At 41.7% G+C, this 21,000-nt stretch overlaps 2 protein-coding genes across 2 annotated transcripts; one reads left to right on the top strand and one right to left on the bottom strand.

The window, feature by feature from the left end:
- The first annotated feature begins 6,329 nt into the window (after positions 1-6,329).
- LOC123540462 (uncharacterized) lies at positions 6,330-8,544 on the top strand. The gene is made up of 2 exons (XM_045325538.2): positions 6,330-6,591; positions 8,201-8,544. Exons 1-2 carry the CDS (start codon positions 6,513-6,515, stop codon positions 8,542-8,544), a joined length of 423 nt encoding a protein of 140 aa, XP_045181473.2. The 5' UTR covers positions 6,330-6,512.
- Positions 8,545-9,025: 481 nt separating this feature from the next.
- Positions 9,026-19,232, bottom strand: LOC123546333 (uncharacterized). Its single transcript, XM_053527088.1, has 3 exons — positions 19,038-19,232; positions 18,308-18,408; positions 9,026-12,186 (listed from the first exon to the last, which is right to left on the bottom strand). Exon 3 carries the CDS (start codon positions 12,181-12,183, stop codon positions 9,871-9,873), a length of 2,313 nt encoding a protein of 770 aa, XP_053383063.1. The 5' UTR covers positions 12,184-12,186; positions 18,308-18,408; positions 19,038-19,232; the 3' UTR covers positions 9,026-9,870.
- Positions 19,233-21,000: the final 1,768 nt, after the last annotated feature.

Below are 21,000 nucleotides of genomic sequence, written 5' to 3'. Positions count from 1 at the left end.
GATTATACTAATAATCTCTTAGACAATTTCCGTAGCACTACATGAACTTCAAAATACAATTGTGACAAATGAAACAAAAGTGTCCAAGAGGTTTTCGTAATCAAAATAACTGCATTTTTTTTAAATCTATTCTTAAAGAGGCATACCCTATAACTTGGTGCAACCGAAAACCGTCCGAAAATGATTTACTTACAGAGACTTTTATAATTTTACATCGAATGACGCCGATCCCAGATCGCTGGACCTTATCGTTCGTCCACAATTCTCGTTTTTCTGTCACTTTGGTTTTGCGCCACCGCAACACCTACAACGCGCTTATTCGGGCGTAGCAATCGAAAAGGGACAGGTAGCATGCTAACAGGGATAGTGTCGCGCTTCACCGTCGTAGTGTCGCGCTTCGCCATCTCACTGTCACGCTTCACCATCGTAGTGTCACCATCGTGCTGTCGCGCTTCGCCATCGTACTGTCGCGCTTTTCCATCGCACTGTCGCGCTTCACCATTGTAGTGTCACCATCGTACTGTCGCGCTTCACCATCGAACTGTCATGTTTCACCATCGTAGTTTCACTATCGTATACTGTCGCGCTTCGCTATCGTACTGCCGCGCTTTATCATCTTTTCTCTGTTTATTTAAGGACCGACTTTAATTAAACTCGGTATTGTATAGTATTGTCAACTTTGTCCAATGATCAAATAATATACCTTAATATTTTTTGAAATGTACAACAAAAAATTGGTCTATGGTCTATTTTACATTGTTTATTTGAGGGATAATTAACAGTGCGATGGTGAAGCGCAAAGGTGCGATGGCGAAGAGCGACAGTACGATGGTGACACTACAATGGTGAAGCGTGACTGTGCGATGGCGAAGTGCGACAGTACGACGGACTGTCACCATCGTACTGTCGCACTTATGTCGCGCTTCGCCACCATACTGCCGTGTTATCACCATCGTACCGTCGCGCTTCGCCATGGTGATACTTTCGAGTTTTGCGTTCACAGGAAGCAGACGCTGGCTAACGGAACATCGTATTGGATAGATATTTTAACGCTTTATTGTCTTACAAAAAACCTTCAACGATTATCGGTCTTATTAATGGATCGCGATAATTTTATTTTAAGGTACTTGGAAAAATCCAAAAACAGGTAAAGCAGGTGTATTTTCCGATAAGTGGTGTTCATTTGTATATTGTAGTATTCTTTACTCTAGACACGATGCGTCATTCCATAACAGATTTGTAGTCAAGTGGATAGTGTGTTGATTTCTTTTCTTTTTATGTTTGTATGTGTAGGTTCGAGTCCTTCTTTTTAAAAATGATTTTACTAATTCTATTTTTGCAGGTCTTTTTTTATATCATCTTTTGTATTTATTTTTGCTTTCATTCTTGCAAGAGTTTTCTCTATTCATTTTGCAATGTTAATAGATTTAATATCGATTCTAATATGAGATCCCCTGAAAAATATTAATATGTACTAAGTATAAGTGCACAAGAAAATCAAGTTACAAATAGTTTTAACTGCATTCTTCTCCAGGTAAAAACATGTTAAAATTTTTTAAAAAGTAACTCGTCCCGTATTCAAACCAGCACCGTAAGCTTACAAATCATACGTGTTAACCACGCCGTTATTTACATCGGTTTTGCGATATAAGCTATTTGTCATGTAATGTTTCCACCTGATTCCCTATTTCATTGTTATGGGTTGATCCGGTATTAGTAAATAAAGGCCACAGTTATCGCGTTTTGTTAATACTAAATGTAAAATTTTAAATCAGCTAAATTTCTTAATGTTGTTGTTGCGATTTAATCATAAAACGTCACTGTAATGCTGTTTACGTGCCTAAAATGACATTTTTCGATGCAAGTTCTTCTGTGAATTATCATTACTTGTTATTTTAGGTTCGTCTAGCTAATAATATAATGGGTTCTTTGTATTTACTTTCCTCATTATAGGGTTTTCCCCATTGTTTACACATGATATAAAACATCAATCGCCTTGAAGCAAAAGCCCCAGCATTAATTTTGATATATATAGTTACATAAAAATGAATTTATAGATGTTGCGATTTCCTATTAATTACTAAGTTTTAATAGAATTCTCGGTTGCAACCATATCAATGTTTTCAAAGAGCATGCGTATTTTACATTAATCTTGCATTTTTTTTCGATCAATTGAAACATTTCATTAAACTATCCTTCTTCTTTCTATGCAAGCAAATGGGAAATGAATTACGAACATAAAATATGTCTGAATGTTTAAAAGAAATTAAACAATATTTCTGACAGTTTGTTATATTTTAATTAATGCTTTGTTCATATATTTTCACTTGAAAAGTACATTTCCCCATTTTTTTATCGAACATCATAATATCCATTTCTAGAGTTGCAACAAATATATTTTCTGAAATATTGCCGATATCTGAATGAACCTTAGAGCGTTTGGGATTTTTCTTTCTTTCTTTTGAAACTGTTTCTGTCTAAGATAATATAGAGAAAATGTTATTGCTTTGGAAAAAAAAAAGTTCGCTGGTCTCATGTAGGTTTCCAACAGCCGTGTTCTTGAGTGGTCCAACGTTGTCGTGATCGATCTTTAAGCTTTTCAGTCGTCCTGTAGCCACAAGACTATGCAGGACATTGTGCACAACTTCTTCTTTCTTCTTGTCGTTCGCGTCTACACTGTCAGACCAGTAGCATTTTGCACAACAAGTCACGTCAAGTTGCACGAGCTGTCATAATTAGTCACAACATGTCGCACGACCAGTGATAACTTACGATGGAAATCTGTGTTTATCTTAGGTGACCGTACGAAACAATCATCGAGGCCATTAACGGTTCATGCCGTCAGTCTGCTGAAGGTCGCATACAGGTGTGTAACTGCAAGGCTGACGTCTCGAAAAAGTTCTCAACACAAGGCCAAGACAGTCCTACACTGACCAGTGGTCGCAGATAATTGCAGCGCGAATGCAACTGGGGCAATATGAAAATAAGATTTCACTGTACAAGCGACATAACCTGAAATCGATAAAATCTGTTTTACGCTAACGCGTTCCCATTAATGAAATGCCTTTTATTCATGTTACTTGATTTGAATGCAAATGTGGTGCATATTTTGATATCACATGCTATGCCACGTCGACGATATATGTGAATGTTATATGTTACTAATGCAAAGCTTACTGTGTCATTTGTTACCATTGCCTTTGTTAAGGCTTCATCTGGCTGGCAAGGAATACGTTCATTTACGCTGTCCGGTAATTTTTGAACAAGGTTAGGACTCAGGGTAAGGATTTAAGCTCACCGATTTTTTTCTCTCCAGTGCTTTTTGTTTACTTATATTCCCGCCCATTTGAGTTCCTTTATTTGTTTAATTCATTTTCGTCTTTTTTGTTCTTGCTTTATACAATGTATATGTTTTTTGTATATATATATTAATGTACATCTCTATCCATACAGTGCTGTAGGGTTTTTAAACATCTTATATCATGAGGTCACATAAGAAAATAATATTATTTCGCTTTTGAATCAGATTTTGTCAGCTTTAATATCCTAAGGACGTTAGTTTTTTCTTCAGGTGCGTTTTTGTTATTTGATACATTAGATAGTAAAATACTAATATAATTAACTAACCGCAAAAGGAAGATCGGCTATGATAGCATGAAACGTTTTCAATTGCGACAAATGATGGTAAATGACATTTTCCTTTTTTAAATGATGATTACTTTTAAAAAGATAAAAGGCGTATCTCTCACAAAAATTAGTTTTAGGTAATAAATTTGCATGTAAAATATCCTCATCAAATGAATTCATTTTGATTTTATATAATTATAAACACTAACTTAAGAAAAAACCCGGCTTTGTTATAAAACTTGAAAACGTTACCAAGTAGACAAGTAATCAGTTTTAAGAGCCGTTGCTAATGGACGTGAAGGACTGTTTGTTTAAATAAAATTATTGTCATTATTATTATTATTATTATCATTATTATTATTAATATTATGTATAACGCCTTTGGATATGTCATTGTACAGAAGTAGGCGCATATCAAATTAATCAGTTTCGGTTTCAGAGGGGTGCTGCACATTTCATTTCTCCTCCTGACTCAAACTTGGTCTAGTTTGTTTCCGTTCTGTTATATCAAAGGATTTTGTTATAGACTATACCAAAATGATTTTATTATGAAAATATGAATCTGGTAAATGACGACAGCCTAGTGTGAGGTTTTTTTTCTATTTCGAGTTCAATTTTTAGTTGTCACTAATTCATGAATACACATCGTAGTGTCATACTAGCATTTTCAACATTTGACTAAAAATAATTAAATTTACTTTCTGAAATTGTTCTTTGAGAAAGCATTTGTGTTGTTATACATTTTACCTGACACAAATTAAAACTAGGTGTTTTTGTCACAAAAGCATATGTATTTCCACCCCTCCCCCCCCCCTCCTCACCCCACCCCGCTAGCTTAAGCTCTGGCTGCCATTTTGTGCAGCGAAGCGGAACGTGTCGGAAATACGCAAAACTAGGCTTGTTACTGATGACACCTTTAAAGTTTCGTCGAAATCTGTCCAGCAGTTTGACATGTGAAAGCCGGAAAATAGTTTTCTTTTTTTTTAGCTCTGGGTGCCATTTTGTGCAGCGCAGCGGAACGTGCTGCCGATATGCATAACTAGACTTGATACCGATCACTCCTGTGAAGTTTTGTCGAAATCCAGCTAGCAGTTTGACCTGTGAAAGCCGGACAAGATTTTTCTTTTTTAGCTCTGGCGGCCATTATGTGCAGCGAAGCGGAACGTGCTGGCGAAGTGCACAACTAGGGTTCGTACTTGTTACTCTTGTGAAGTTTCGTTGAAATCCAGCTTGCAGTTTGACCTGTGAAAGCCTGACAAGATTTTTCTATTTTTAGTTCTGGCGGACATTTTTAATGTTTGTTTGGCAAGATTATTGCGGACGGACGGAGAGAAGGGCAGACGTACAGGCGGACGGACAGATGGACGGCAAAAGCAAAACCAAGTATGTCTCCCCTATTTCATGGGGATACATAATTACGTTGTATAATAGTTTCATTTAAAATGCAACACAAGACTACAGTTTCATGGTCAATTAGAAAACATAGAAAACCACAGATCGCCAAATACGACAAAAATAAAAATGTTACAGGCTAGGTTTGATTGAGTCTTTTCTTATTATTATTGTTATTGTTGTTGTTGTTGTTGTATTATCAGCAGCGTTGTTTGTGCCGTGTGGCGGCTGTAAAAAGTCTCCCAGTACCTTCAGTCAGAATCTCTTCAGATCGTTCAGCACGACATTTATGTTGTTTTAGTGTAGTGTTGAATTGTTAATCTTAAACATTTCGGCTTGAGTGGTTCAAATACTTTGGCTTTAAAAGCTTTGGGTATTGTTTAACAACCTATTTGATATGGTATGGAACGACGGGACTGTCTGATGTGATCAGCTATAGTTTCATTATGTTAAAATACAGTATTAATTTGTTTACAGCTGTGATATATTGTCAGTTTGTTGTACTGTATTCTCTACTGACCTATCATCTTGTCAAAAGGACATATCATTATGTTAACACACAGTATTAACTTGTTTAAAACTGTGTTAATTTGTCTGTTTGCTATACTATCTTGTCTAGCTGTGTTTTGTCCATTTGCTATACTGTCTTGTCTACTGACCATATTGTCTTGTCAAACGGACATGTCATTATGTTTACATACAGTATTAACTTGTTAAAAGTTGTGTTATTTTGTCCATTTGCTATGCTGTCTTGTCTATTTGTGTTTTGTCCATTTGCTATACTGTCTATTCTACTGACCATATTGTCAAACGGTCATGTCAATATGTTTTAATTACATACAATATTAACTTGTTTAACATGTTTAAAGCTGTGTTATTTTGTCCGTTTCCTATACTGTCTTGTCTACTGGCTAAATTATCTTGTCAAGCGGACATGTCATAAACATGTCTAAAACTTCAAGCTTAAATTCCAACTGAGACTTACAATCAATAATAAATAGCTACTTGAAAATAGCTATTAACTTTAAATTTCGTTTTAAACATGTCAGTTAGATGTAAATGCCAAAAACGTTTCATTATCAAACTCATCCGAGACTGAAGATGTTTTGTGAACACGGGACCAGGACAACTAATTATGTTCAAAGTTTAGAAGGAAAAAGAACTGAAGATCAATATCAAATAATTGTAACATTATTAATGTTTATGCATTTTTAATATTTATAACGGCATGTGAATTTTACCTTTACTTCTGAAGATAATAATTACAGATACGGTTTTATCACGTAACATTTTCCTTTTCATTCAAATTGTATTTGATATGATTGGTGATAACTTAGGTAAACATTTAATAGACGAGTAACACTATATATTCAAAGAATGCCGTTCACGTACTCACTCTTGTTACTTCACTTTCGGTAACTAAAATATACCACCAGTTTAATATTTGTCTTGTGTGCAATTATTTGTTGTGAATTGCTAGTATTTTGGTAAAGATGAATTTCTGGATCACCGTATCATACCTTTTAGTAATCTCTATAGTGATAGGAAAATCTTGGACATATAAAGAAACAGGTTAGCATCAATACTTTTACTTTGCATTACTTCTTATTTTCCTTGTGTTTTTTTTCAAGGGTGAGCTTTTGTGGTCAGTAATTGTCTGGCGTCCGTCGTCGTCCGTCTTTCGTCAACACCCCCAGCATAAATCACCAGTCCAAGTTTGATGAAACTTTACAGGAATGCATCATTCTCATTAAAATTAGTCACAGAAATGAATTTCATACAGAAATCTACTTGCCGTGGCAACCGAAAGGAAAAACTTTAAAAATCTTCTTGTCCAAAACCACAGTAGCTAGGGCTTTGATATTTGTTATGTGGCATCATATAATGGTCCTCTACCAAGTTTGGTCAAATCATTCCTTTAGAGTCATATATGCGCCCGCAGCACTGGTGGGGGCGGTTGGTGGGTGTCACATGGTTTACATAGATTTATATAGGAAAAAACTTTGAAAATCTTCTTGTCCAAAACCACAGGACCTAGGGCTTTGATATTTGGTATGTAGCATTATCTAGTGGTCCTCTACTAAGATCGTTCAAATTAGCCCTCTTGTTTTTAAAGCTACAGCAAAAAGAATTTGGACCACCAGTTTAATGTCTAAACAGATTTCAGTAGTTATCTTGAATAATCTTAACCATGACCTACTCGCCTAGTTTTTGTTAGTGAACCATGGTATTGCGCAAAACACACTGTCTCACTACGGGAAACAATTGTTTCAAGTTATATTAAAATCCCTAAATAGATGACGAGAGTTATTGACCGAACAGGAAAATAAAATCTACTGACCTTCGAGCTCTAACTGTGACCTTTACCTTTGAGAGGAGTGTGGTTGTTGCTCATGACACGCTGACTTATCAATGGAAACGTGTGCTATTAAAATCCTCTTTTCTATTGTTGAGTAACAGCTCGGACATGAAAAAGTCCTTGTTGACGTTTTACCTCCATTTGGGTCCTTGACCTTTGAGCTAGAGGTCTCGCTGTCGCACATGACATGGCATCTTTATTTGGAGAATATTAATATCACAATCTCTTACGAGATAACAGATTAATGACATAAAACCAATATTGACCTGTGACATGCAAGTGTGGCATTGGCCTTTCAACTAGGGGTCTAGATGTTGCGTATAACAGGTCGACTTATTAAAGGGAACATTGGTCCCAAGTAAAATTAATTTCCCTTCATAGATTGTGACAGGTAAAAAGCCCTGTTAACTTTTGACCTCCAGCTGTGTCTTTGACCTTTGAGCTAGAGATCTGAGTTTTGCGCCAGACACGTCGTCTCATTTCGGGGAATATTTGTGCCAACCAATATTTAAACCATGACCGGACAGGAAAAATTCCCTATTAAAAGTTAAATGTTGGATATAGGTGTGTGGTTATGAAACAGTTTGAGGAGTGCAACAAGCAATATTACTCTACCCCAGCCGAGCCCCCGCATTACCAGCCAACACTCCAAAACACACTTTCTAGAAAACAATCCGAAAAAGAGCTTTTCAGTTATTTGTGGCCTAAAACGTATGTTGACTTAAACTGTGTTTGTTACAAGTACGTAATATACATAAATTCTATCAACAATGACTGCAGTTATTTCCTACTAATCCATGATGTTGAACTTTGATTTTTCAGTTTCAAACGGAATTCCGAGGAATAAACGGCAAATATCCCAGGTGAACGACGTAATGCCTTTTGATTCAAAACCCAAACTAGAAAGATTTGATGATTTCTCCGCTGATATTTATCTAGATCTTGTTAAACGATCAGACACTGACGACAAAATGTCTGATAATTTACTGCTGAAGCCAAAAGTTGACAAAGACATTCATTTGTTCGGAGGGAAACGTAGGATACAGAGGTCGAATGCGGCGATGGAAAAAAGCAACAGGAATTTAAAACCTAAACTTTCAACAAAAAATGTCAAAGAAAAAGCGACATTTACAATTCATAACACAAGCGCAAAGGAAGTTTTATGAGTACAGTTACCAGGAGCAACATGCAATATAGAACAATGCCAAAAAAATACTGGCTAAATGATCCCCCTTATGTGCAGTATACATTGACTGTATAACAATCAACGTTTAAAATATTAGAACAATTATGATAATGAAAGCAACAACAAGTTGTGTGGAAGGAAGAAACATGCATAAAGAGGAATGCAGATCGCGTATATTCGCAACAAACCTGTTATCTTATGACTGATTTAAAAATAAAACCTACAAACTGCCACATTAAATTCTCGTTAGAATGACCATGTGACATAAGTGGCATGTTTTCACTTATGAAAATATTTTGAGGAGCGTTTCTATAACTCTCAATATAGATATTGCAAAAGACACATTTTTTATTGTGTTTATCCAAGAAGAGATATTTATTTTCACTGAATATATACCATAAAATTCCTGATGATCTTTTATTTTGTATTTTATAAAAAAAATTATAGCGAAAATACCCTTCGCTATGTTGGATGAACACTCCAATTAGAGGCAGGAGATGCTCCTGACTCTAATGGCAGAATAACAATGCAAATTGCAGCCTACTTACCAAGGATTAGCCTGGATTTTCACTGCGAGTAACAGATAGTAACAGAAACAATGGCGTCCAGAATCAGAAGAGGCCGTGCAGCCTTCGTCCTCCACTCTCATTGGCTGCGACAGTCACATGATGCCCGATTCGGCTACTGATTGGCTGAATGGCTCCTCAGATGACCTCTCACGACCTCTGTGACCTCCATTCCCACTACACTCCCCCCCGTTCTAAAAACCCAGTCCCCAAAGGTGGAAAATAAGAGGACATACGGGCTGTTGGAAGTGGGTGAGAACAAAGGGCGCCCTACTAAAGGTCATGGGATACCCATATTAACCTTCTTTTACCACAACCACTCTGGGATGCCCAGAGTACCCAAAAAACTTCCTATTCCTAAAAATTCCAGAATGGCAAACCACATATGCCCTAAATTCAGAAGGCAAGGTCATGGGAAACCCAGTTTGACCTAGATTTGTTATCCCCAGCCTAACTAGGGAGTAAACATGAATACCACAAACAAAGGTTAAGGTCATGGGAAACCCATATTGACCTCCAAAAGAAACAACATTGATTCTGGGACAACCAGAGAAAAAAGAACAGATAGTTTAATTTAAGGTCATGGGATACCCACACTGACCTCCAAAACAAACAACCTTAATTCTGGAACATCCAGAGGAAAAAGAATAGATAGTTACAAGTTAAGGTCATGGGATACCCATATTGACCTCTAGTCTCCCAACCCATCCTGGGATACCCAGCAACAGTTATGGGCTGTTTCACTCGGACCCGAAGAACAATTCCTCGGCATTTGAAGTGGTCCGTGCAATAAGGCTTTCCGGGGTTGTCCCCAAAACCCTGGCCACCAGCCTTGCTGTGACCCCAAGAAGATGTGGGCCATTTGCCCTAAACCCTGGTGGAGAAAAAGCCGGGCCATCAGACTCCAGCAGAAGTCTGCTTGGCGGCAAGCACTTCAACCCAGCCCTCTGGTCTTGTGAAAAGTGTTGAACCCCATTATTAATACTAAAGTAAGTATTGGGGAATCGGTCAAGCCAACTCATAGCCATAAGTCGACTCCCTTGCCAGCAATGAAGTTGGATCCTCCTATGGTGACTTAACCCAGCGGCAGAGCACAAACCTAGCAGCCGCATACAAGGTTCCTCATTAAAAGAGTCATGGGCCATGCCCCTGGCGTGGAGAACAATAACTCCCTTAGCAGGAACACGGGACAACAGGTCCTTTACCAACTCCTCCTGGGCCAACCAATAAGATGGGGATACGGTTCTATCGAGCCCTATCTCCCCATACCCCGCAAGATAACCTGAAGTCCAAAGGGATTCTAAAGTCAATCTTTCTTCCCCTCCAAATTCAACGACCACCTTTGGGTGCACTCCCACTGTGGAGGCAACCCTAAAGTCCATTAGGTCTGCAACCAGGGTTAAGGAAGGGAAAAATCCTGGATCACAGAAAGAGGTTACCGACCCGTGAACCTCTACCCGGTCAGCTGGGGTAGCCCTACCCATGGCTTCTGCCAAAACAGTGGGCTGGGTCCCCGTGGACACCCCATATAACCTGCACAGCCGGTCGTAGTGGTAATGTGAGTCCACGACCCGGCCCAGATAACCCCCTTTCACCGGCTCCTCTACAAAAGGCAACGGTAATGGCCGTGTACTGGTACTTGGAACAGTACCCGACCTATGTACCCCTGGATCTGGCGAAACTCGAACTTTGCGATCCCTACCCCGGGGGTCAGGGAATGGTTGCTGTGCACCAGAACTTTGGGTCCTATTGATGCCCCCAGCATTACCACCCGTTCTACCTTCCCGCCTACGGCCCCCACTCCCTGATTTGGGTTGACCTAATCCTTGGGCACCTAAACCTGAGGTCCCTGTTGTTCCCAACACACTATCACTCCGTCCAGGTGTTACCTGGCCCGAAATCCCACTCCCTAAATCAGACGAACTATTCCTCCTCAGTGCGACCCCCTCCTGGAACTGTAACCTCATGGATGATGGCAACAGATTTATTGCCGCCACTAGACACCTCCAGTCGGCCAACATGACGGCAGAATTTAGGGGATCGATTGAAAGGGGCAAGATCAGTGGCCAACCCACAGCCCTTGCAAATCTGCTTAAAGCCTCTACCTGGCTGCCAACCAATCCATATTCAGTGAACGGTATCCGTCCTTTCAGTAACATAGTAAGAGTGCTAAGGGACCCATCCCCCCCTCTTACATGTTGTGCCAGCCACTGAATAAGACATGCCCTTTGCCTAAGAATGGTAGGGTGCGTGCCCCCTGTCCGAAACTGCCCCGGAAAATGTGCTTTTCTTACATGGGCCAGCACATCCGACCACATACCCCCACACCCAACTACAGGGCAAACCCTAGGGGCAGATGAATTTCTCTGCCTCTGAGGGCGATCACTAGATGGCTCGTGACTGAGCTGAATAACCTCCCCAGACGTCTTTGGTTTAGCCCCACCCCATGGCTCCTCGGAATGATTCCAATTCACTGATTTACCTGGTCGAGGGTCAGAATCTGGGGATGTCCGAGGCCTTTTCCCCACCCGTTCTATTTCAATACTACTAAGAAGTGGGTGAATTCCTCGCCCAACTGGGGTGACCCTTACCCCTGACGGGGTGACTTGTAGGACAGGTTTTACCGAGGGCGATGTTTGGTCAGGGTACCCCTGACAGGTGCTAGGATAGGAACCCATGGACTCAGAATCAGCATTATCCCCTTTTGCAACCACAGTTTCCCAGGAATCATCGCGCCCCAGTAGGTAACCTGATGATATCGATGACCGTGACCCTGAAGAGCTAGGACTCAATCTGAGCCCCCTCTGCAGTGTAGCTTCTAACCCAGGGCTTGATTGGACTATCTCTGAAAAATCTGGACCCTTTGGAGAGTAGGCCGGATTAACCTGGCCTGAAGGAGAAACATTGGGGACTATTCGACCCAATGATTTAGGGGAGTGCTCGAAACCCCCACGTGCTGGACGTTTCTGGGGACTATCCAGATCTCCTGGCTCCAACTCAATATCCGGATCTGACAACGCGTCCAGATCCCTGAAAGGAGGGCTGCCCTCCATGACCTGAAAAACAAACCAAAATTACTGTGAGATAGTTCCCCCGACTTTATCCCCCAAGCGACATCTATCACACCGATACTTCTTAATCTTCAATGCATCCGTAGGTGATATATTGATGCATGACCCATGATACCATGCGTCACAATAGTCGCACATAATCATGAAACGCCCTGCCCACGGTTTTCGACACAAGCAAAACACTTCATCAGAGGTATCCTCTGGTTCCTCCCATTTTCCCCCAGACTCTTTAAATTTCTTGACCCACCCGGGCAGCTCCCTATCTTTACAAGTTTTCAATCGGTCGTGATTTGCCGTAAACACTGCATTTGACAATTTCACCCTGTATACATAATCTGACAGTACCCTCACTATTACCCCCGGTCCCTTCCAAGGATTCATCAGTTTACGGCACTTACCTTTCACGGTAGCAGTATCCAGAACATACACAACATCACCCAAACCAAACTTGCGCTCATACACCCGGAGGTCATAATCCCTCTTTAAAGATTTCTGGTAGGTCTTAAGACTCTGCCTCGCGACCCTATGAGCCTCATTAGTTTTTTCCACCAAGTTGGTGAGATAGGACTCCTCTTGCCCTGTGGTGCTATCGCTTGTCTTAGGTAGGGGAAACATTAGAGTCAACGGGGTATTAACTTCCCTCCCAAGCATAAGACGGTTGGGTGTGAACCCTGTGGCCCTATTGACAGATGACCTCATCGCTGATGCGATTTGTGGGAGAAACTCATCCCATTTGTTCTGAACCGACCCAGTATAACACCTTACTGCATCCATTAACGTCCTATTATACCGTTCCACCTGGCCATTTGCAGACGGTCTGTAAGGAGTAGTGCGTGCCTTATGGATACTGAGAACATCGCACATGGCCCTAAACAAACCACTTTCGAAATTGCGGCCCTGATCCGAGAAAATTTCAAAAGGGAAACCAAAACGGCAAAAGAACTCATTAACTGCAGCCCTAGCTGTGATTTCAGCTGTCTGGCCGGGCAGTGGGACTAACTCACACCATTTGGTGAACTGATCAACCATGACCAAAACATACTCATTGCCTAAAGTGGTCCTTGGAAGAGGCCCCAAGAAATCCACATGTACCCGCTCCATAGGAGCCCCCGCATGATACAACCTCATTTCCCCCTTACCCAACCGTGTGACTTTTTTACTCCGGTTACACACTCCGCACGACTCCACATAATTCCTAACACTCTGTCCCATTTTATACCAAAAGAACTTCTCCTTCAGGCGGAGCAATGTCCTCTCTCTCCCTTGATGTCCCGCGGTGGGGATATCATGACAAAACTTAAGAACTTCCATCTGCAAGGAATTAGGGACTATTAGGGCCCTATCACTCCCCTCGGGATTAGCAAGGTAAAGGATCCCCTCCTCCAGCTCTAACCGTTGCCGGTTTAGCCATAGGAATTTCTCCCCAGGACTCCCCAGGGCCAGTTCCGCTTGTGAGGGCTTTACCCCTGTCTCTAGGAAATTAATAACAAAACTCAAGGTCGGATCCTCCCGTTGAGCCTTCTTTAGGTCCTCTATGGGGAATCCCCAACAACTGCTGGGACTTACTGTTAGCGTCCTAATTGATAAACTGTTACCCTCCTGATCACCCCACTTGTTCCCGTCATCAGAACGGCCAGAATCGAACCCCTCTTCCTCAAACAGACTCCTGCCCCCAACCATTAAAGAAATATCTTGGTCATCTCTGGGCCCCCTTCTTGTTTTCCTTAAAGCAAACCGATGGCCTTTACCTTCCCCCAAAGGGATTGCGTCATCTACCTGATTAACGAAATTTCCCCAAATATCTTGGGCTCTCGCACAGTACTTACATGGGAAACAAGGAAGGTCCTTACAATCAACCCCCAGTTTGAACTTAAGACAAGGGTCCTCTGTCCCCAACCTGGACAGGGCGTCTGCATTTGTGTGCAGTTTGCCCGGTCTGTGCTTAATTACCATAGTGTACTGGCTTAGTTCCTCTAACCAGCGGGCTAGTTGCCCCTGAGGATCTTTAAATCTCAATAGCCACGCCAGGCTACTATGATCTGTTCGCACTATGAAAGGCCTACCTAACAAATAATGGCGGAACTGCCTGGTGAACTTCACCACAGCTAACAGTTCCTTCCGTGTGGTACAATAGCGGCGCTGTTCGTGTGTAAGAGCGCAACTACCGTAAGCAATCACCTTTTCTACGCCCCCTTGCATTTGCGACAGTTGGCAGCCAACCGCAAAGTTACTGGCGTCCGTATCTAATATGAATTCTGAGGTGGTATCCGGTAGTGCTAGCACTGGAGGACTAACTAGTGCTCTTTTTAGAGCGTCAAAGGCCTCTTGTTGATCAACCCCCCATTTGAAAGACCCCCCCCCCCCCCCCCCTATGCAAGGCATACAATGGAACTGCAAGCTTAGCGAAATCACGTACAAAAACCCTGTGGTAGTTGGCCAAACCTAAGAACCTTTCAAGCTCTTTAAGATTTCTAGGAGCCGGCCAGTCCCTCACCACTTTGATATCTGTCACACTCATTTCCAGAGAATCCTTCCCTACCCACCTACCAAGGAACTCGACCCGTTTCTGAAAGAATTCGCACTTCCGAGCCTTCAACTTAAGGCCATACTCCCTAAAGCGACTCAAGGCCCCCCGCAAATTCTGTAGATGGGACTTGAAATCAGCCCCCAACACCAGAATATCGTCGAGGAACGCCAAAACTGTTTTCCAATTCAACCCTCTAAGGATTAAGTTTATGGCACGGGCAAAAGTCCCTGGGGCGTTACAAAGGCCAAAACCCATCCGGACATGCTCAAACAGACCCTGCTTCGTTAGAAATGCTGTTTTGTGGCGGTCTTCCTCTCGAATTGAAATTTGCCAGTAGGCACTGTTAGCATCTAACTTGCTAAACCATTCGTTACCTGCCAGAGTGTCCAGGCAGTCGTCCACCCTAGGTAACGGGTACACATCTTTGGCGGAAACCGCGTTTAAAGCCCTATAGTCCACGCACCAGCGAACCCCCCCATCCCTCTTTCTAATAAGGACTGGAGGGGAAGCCCACTCCGAAACAGACGGTCTAATCACGCCCGCCTCCAACATTTTGTTAAGGTGATTTTCTTCCTCGTCTGCAAAACCAACTGGGGTTCTGCGCATCCTTTGCTTTACTGGCCGTGCACTTCCCGTGTCAATTGAATGGGTTACCCCCTTAACCTCTCCCAAATCTAAATCCCCACGCGCAAACACATCCTGAAATTCAAGGATAAGGTTCCTCACTGCCTCCCCTTGTTCTACAGTAAGACCTTCGTATTCCTTTTCCATAAGTGATCTTATATGTTCCGGGACCCCCTCCCCTCCCTTGATAACCTGGCAAGCCTTAGCTATAAAGGCATTTGGCTGGTCCCTAGTGACAACCTCTGAGGACAAAGTCCCCTCCTCGGATAGCCACTCTGGGACACTAGCGGTTGCCACCCATTGGCCTTTCTTTAATACTTGGAAATTGTCTGACAGATTAACCGCGACAAGCACTGGATTACTCCCCTCACTATGCAAGGTCCGCGGAATCATAACTCTCAACCCATGGCGAGGTTCAACAAAGAAACTACTAGACATATCAACCCCAGAGCAAGGCACATGGGCTAGCGATGCCGGTGGGATTACCGTGCGCTTACCAACTGTCACTCTGGCCACTCTATCAGGGTGGAAACCGCCACACATTTTTAGGGGAACTTCCCAACTTCCGAAGTCCAACACCTCCCGGCGAGTATTAACTATAGCTCGTTCCCGATAGATAAAATCGAACCCTAGTAACATGTCATCCTCAATAGGGGCGACATACAGATTTTCCTTGAACCATTTCCCCCCAATCCTTAATGAAACTGGACCTACAATCCTGCCCCTAATAGGCATATCCCTGCCTGCCGTCATAAGTGTAATTGTTTTTAGGACTGGTGGTCTCTTACGGAAAGTGTAATACAGGCGATCAGAAATCAGAGTAATCTCAGCAGCAGTGTCTACCACTGCATCAACCCGTTTCCCCCCAACTTCCACTGCAACTTTACACATAGAGACGGACTTCAGCTGCCTCACATTCACTACAGGGTTCACTTCAGATCGCGTTTGAGAAGAGTAGCCCTCAACAGGTAAAGCCTCCCCCGGCAAAAATTTTTGACTCGCACCCTGTAACAATGCTGAATTCTGAGAATGATGGCTCAGTACAGATGCGTCAACCCCAACCCCCCTATTGCCCAGCCCTATTTGATTCAGTGAAGTTTCCTTCACACTTTGGTTGACCTGATCTGCTCCCGATGGAACAACATCGACCATAGCCCCTGCAACCCCGTGGGACACCAGAATGCTTGGTGGGGCTTCACTTAAACAAACCACCCGTCGGGCCCGGTTACCCGGAGACTTGTTACCCTCATTTGTATCATCCTTAAAGGACACCCGCCTATCGGACGGCGATGCACTCCTAGAACGTCTCATTCTGTTTTCTGGGCAATCCCGGCGAAAATGAGATGGATCCCCGCAGTTAAAACAGGTCATTTGCCTACCCGGCGATCTCATTGCAATCCTTGGTTCAACTGAAATAAAAGAGCATTACAGAGAGAGCTCATGTAGGACTTTTGTCTGCAAGTACAACATTCGTCTACCATGTTCCTATAGATGTAATGGTCACAAAGATTGTCCGACTGGCGAAGATGAAAAGGATTGCAATGAGAGTGGAGGACGAAGGCTGCACGGCCTCTTCTGATTCTGGACGCCATTGTTTCTGTTACTATCTTCCCCAAATCTACGCTCTAATTTATCTAGAAGCTGTTTATATGTCAGACCTGGTTGACGGGACTGAATAATAGCCCAATATTGGCCAGCTTTATCAATCAAGTTCCAACATAGCTGATCTTTACTGTGTTCATCAGACCATCCATTAACCACCGCATATCTCTCAAATCTGGCCCGAAAGCTTTGCCAATCACCTTGGCCGTCATATTGTAAGGCCTTTGGCAGTCGAACATCCCTATGATGATGAGTCACCGGGGATGATGGGAGAGGGGAACTGGGTGCAGAGGTTACAATTGGGGTCTGAGGGGCGTAAGCAGCTGTGACAGCCACATTCGGAGGGGTGTACGCAGCCGTGACGACTGGAGGTGGAGTAATGTAATGGGGAGATGCCATGTATGGAGAAGGGGGAGGCACTGGTGCCCCAGGTGGAGGCCATCCATATCCCAAACCCGGGGGATAATAGCCTTGGTACGGCCAAGGGGGAGGGGGAGGAGGGGCGGTGTGTAACGGTCCCCGAGGATCCGCACCCCGCCAGTGTGTGGGGGTTAACGGGGGGTTTGACCATAACCCATAAGCTGACCCACGCACAAAGTGCTGATCATCATCCGTATCCTCACCATAACTAGAATAGTGACCCATCGTCGGCATCCGACTGGAAGACTTGAAATGTTTAGGAATGGCCGCAGGACGCCCAGGCGTAAAATGAACAGACCCCTGAGAATATTCCCTTGACCCCTTGTTTAAACTGTCAAGCTTGGGTGAGCACTGGCTATCCAGTTCCGTAACCTGAGCAGAAGATGTTTTGACTGGTTCAGACATGCTAGCCTCAGGTATATTGGCCATAAGCCCCTCACTACGGCCAGGGTTACCTTGAATCCCCATGCCTTGTGCCATAATAAACATTGCCTCAGCCTGTTCTTCCAAAAGCATTTCTTTCTCCGCCTGATCATCCGGATTATCCGAGTCTTCCTGTGACCAAGCTACCGGGGACGTAACTACATCATCCCCCCAATCAGGGTTTGGAGAAAAATCCAAAAATAAAGCCAAATACTTAGGATTAGTCAATTTTGGAACATATTCCAAATTGTCTAACGTTATGTTTCCGTGTTTTTTCCGGAAACGCCCAATTGCCTTAGCCCCCCGTTTCCCAACCCCTGGGATCGAGGCGTTGAGCCCGTCGATCGTCTCGAAATTTATCTTCACTTTTTGCTTGGAAGCCTGAGCTAACTTAGCAGCCATGGTAACCACAGCGTAACACAATGAATAGAATAGAGTACACAAGTAAGTGTATCACTGAATCAGTGCCAATGGCAGAAACTGCCGCACCAAACAAACCAAAAGACTTACGTGTTAAAAAGTAAGGGATGCCCTTGACGAAATTCCAAACCGAAATTGGTCCAGATGTATACTGTATTGCAGATTGCAAAGTGATGTAGAAATCTAGCACTCTGAAACAAAACAATTTAATATATGAATCAGAAATTAGAATTATTTTATTTATTTACTGAATTTTTTTTTAAAAACACCCAGGGGAGGTTACTGTAATGGCCCTTGCGGTGTACACTCCCGGAGTTAATGGTAACCAGACTCTCTAGGAGTTCTCTAGGATTTGCCTAAATCAAAGGAAAATTGTCCAACGAAGGTACTTAAGGTTAAATCGAACGTAATTGGAATGACAAGGAACCAGTGAGGGTTGACTTCTACTACAGCCCTGAGGAGCGAACTCTGTAAAATGGCGGCACCGACCGGGATCAGCAAGTTGCCGTGATTCCCGTTTTCCGACAGTCCGCAGGCTGTCTAAACCGGGCTAGAAATTAAAGAAATTATCCTTACTAATCCTACACAGGAATCCTGTTCAGAAAAAACCTGGCTGAAGGGACAGTTCAAAGGCTTTCGCCTTCTACTACGTAACGGACAGGGACCTACTAGGGAATTTCCAGGCGAGATGTTCTCGATTACTTCTGACACCAATATAGCGAAAATACCCTTCGCTATGTTGGATGAACACTCCAATTAGAGGCAGGAGATGCTCCTGACTCTAATGGCAGAATAACAATGCAAATTGCAGCCTACTTACCAAGGATTAGCCTGGATTTTCACTGCGAGTAACAGATAGTAACAGAAACAATGGCGTCCAGAATCAGAAGAGGCCGTGCAGCCTTCGTCCTCCACTCTCATTGGCTGCGACAGTCACATGATGCCCGATTCGGCTACTGATTGGCTGAATGGCTCCTCAGATGACCTCTCACGACCTCTGTGACCTCCATTCCCACTACAAAATTATGTCATGTCCTTGAATAACCGATTTTTGTTTTGAAATATCTTACTTGAAGCAATAAACTTTCTTCATGGTTATAAAACCTATATATTATTATGTAAATTGTATTGAAAAAAAAAATTATGTAAATTGTATTGAAAACAAAACTGCAAATGTTACAAATGTTACGATGTGTTAGGTTAACCCGGCACTAAAATATGGTTTATATTTGAGTTTTAAGCGCGTATCGTAATATATATATATTTGTTGTCTTTTTTTGTATTGGCATGTTAAAATCGATTAATTAAAAAAGATATTTTATTAAAAGAATGTCCCTTCAGGTATATGTTTTAAGAAACTTTTCATAAATCTGGACGCGTGTCCTTTTAATTGAATATTTTTTTTAAATGAATTGAATAGTAGTTATTGTTCGAGGAATAGGTCTGCATTGTGTTTATAGACCTGTAAGGGATTTGTGAACCGAGCGAGCGAGGTTTTCAAATCTCCTCACAGGTCTATAAACACAATGCATACCTATTCCGAGAATGATAACTGACTTACCTACATGCTTCTTTGTTTTACATAGTCCAGATTGGTTTCGGATTTGAAGACCGTTTGTATGAAAAGACAGAAGTAAGAACAATTTGTCACAATTTATTTGATACTATTGATATAACATAATGCCCAACATGCTACGAACCTGTAAATATATTTGTCAGCAATTAGGACATGACATTTTATATTGCATGAAAAATCCGTGCACATTTGGGAAATAGTCCCTCCCTGAGATTATCAATGTGTGTCTAGACAGTCAGTCAGAATTTGACGCGAATGATATTTTATGTTTGTTTTTTTTTTCATAATTATTAAAAAAAAGTTTATTTAGCTCTTTAATTTGACACTTAAATATACATTGCCGTATAAAAAAGTATTGATATAGATTTATCATTACAGTATCACAAGAAATGCGTATCATAATAATATCCTGATTTGGCACACGCCAAGAAGACACAGCGAAATGTACTAAAAACTGCGCGGACAGCATCGAGAAGATATAAAAAAGGTTTAGTTTTCTTGACAATGAAAGTAATGAGTACAACTAATTAAGAGGTTTGTAGTTAGAGGCCTCCGTTTTGATTGACATGGCAACGATTTGAATAAACATTATATAGTTTAATGTCGTTTTGGTTCTCCACACCTCATTCACGTGTAGAAGTTGTCATATACTTGTGGATGTCAATACAAGTATAGAATCAATCAAACCTTGTACATCGCAAAATATCTAATAATATTTAAAGGCATAAAAATGTAAACTGTTAGTTCTATATGAATTAACGACATTCAGCAAATTTAGAACATTTTTCAGAAAACAAGAAATGTACTTTGACCAGTTTCCCACTAATTACCACTACCTAAAAACTGCCTTTAAATATGTTTAAACTGTCAGTCTTATTTCAGACGCGCTCGGAATGTATCACGATAATTTAACTGAGCTATTTTAAAAAATAAAACTTCGTTACTTATGTTCCATGTTAATTGTACAGAAAGTGGTCACAATTTTCATTAACACTATTAATTAACTTGGAGGAAATTTGTGTAGTTTGTAGTTTTCGCAATTATATCATTGTCAATATTTTTCAATGTAAAATAAAATGTCCTGTTTCATGAAGCATTCTCCACTGAAGAATGAGTATGCCCGTATTAACTTTCTGACAAATATCAAGACCTGCTTAAAATTGAATGATAAAACTTTACAGTATAGTCATGTTTTGATCAATTTTCA

Source organism: Mercenaria mercenaria, chromosome 16 (genome assembly GCF_021730395.1).
Source record: "Mercenaria mercenaria strain notata chromosome 16, MADL_Memer_1, whole genome shotgun sequence".
Lineage (NCBI taxonomy): Eukaryota > Metazoa > Mollusca > Bivalvia > Venerida > Veneridae > Mercenaria > Mercenaria mercenaria.
The sequence above is the reverse complement of the archived record's forward strand: the minus strand, read 5'-3'. Positions and strand labels throughout refer to the sequence as shown.

Excerpts from the sequence above, each read along its gene's own strand:
- LOC123540462 (XM_045325538.2), top strand. The coding sequence starts at position 6,513 with ATGAATTTCTGGATCACCGTATCATACCTTTTAGTAATCTCTATAGTG. Across the intron at positions 6,592-8,200 it reads TTGGACATATAAAGAAACAG|TTTCAAACGGAATTCCGAGG; the intron begins GTTAGCATCAAT and ends TTGATTTTTCAG.
- LOC123546333 (XM_053527088.1), bottom strand. The coding sequence starts at position 12,183 with ATGGAGGGCAGCCCTCCTTTCAGGGATCTGGACGCGTTGTCAGATCCG.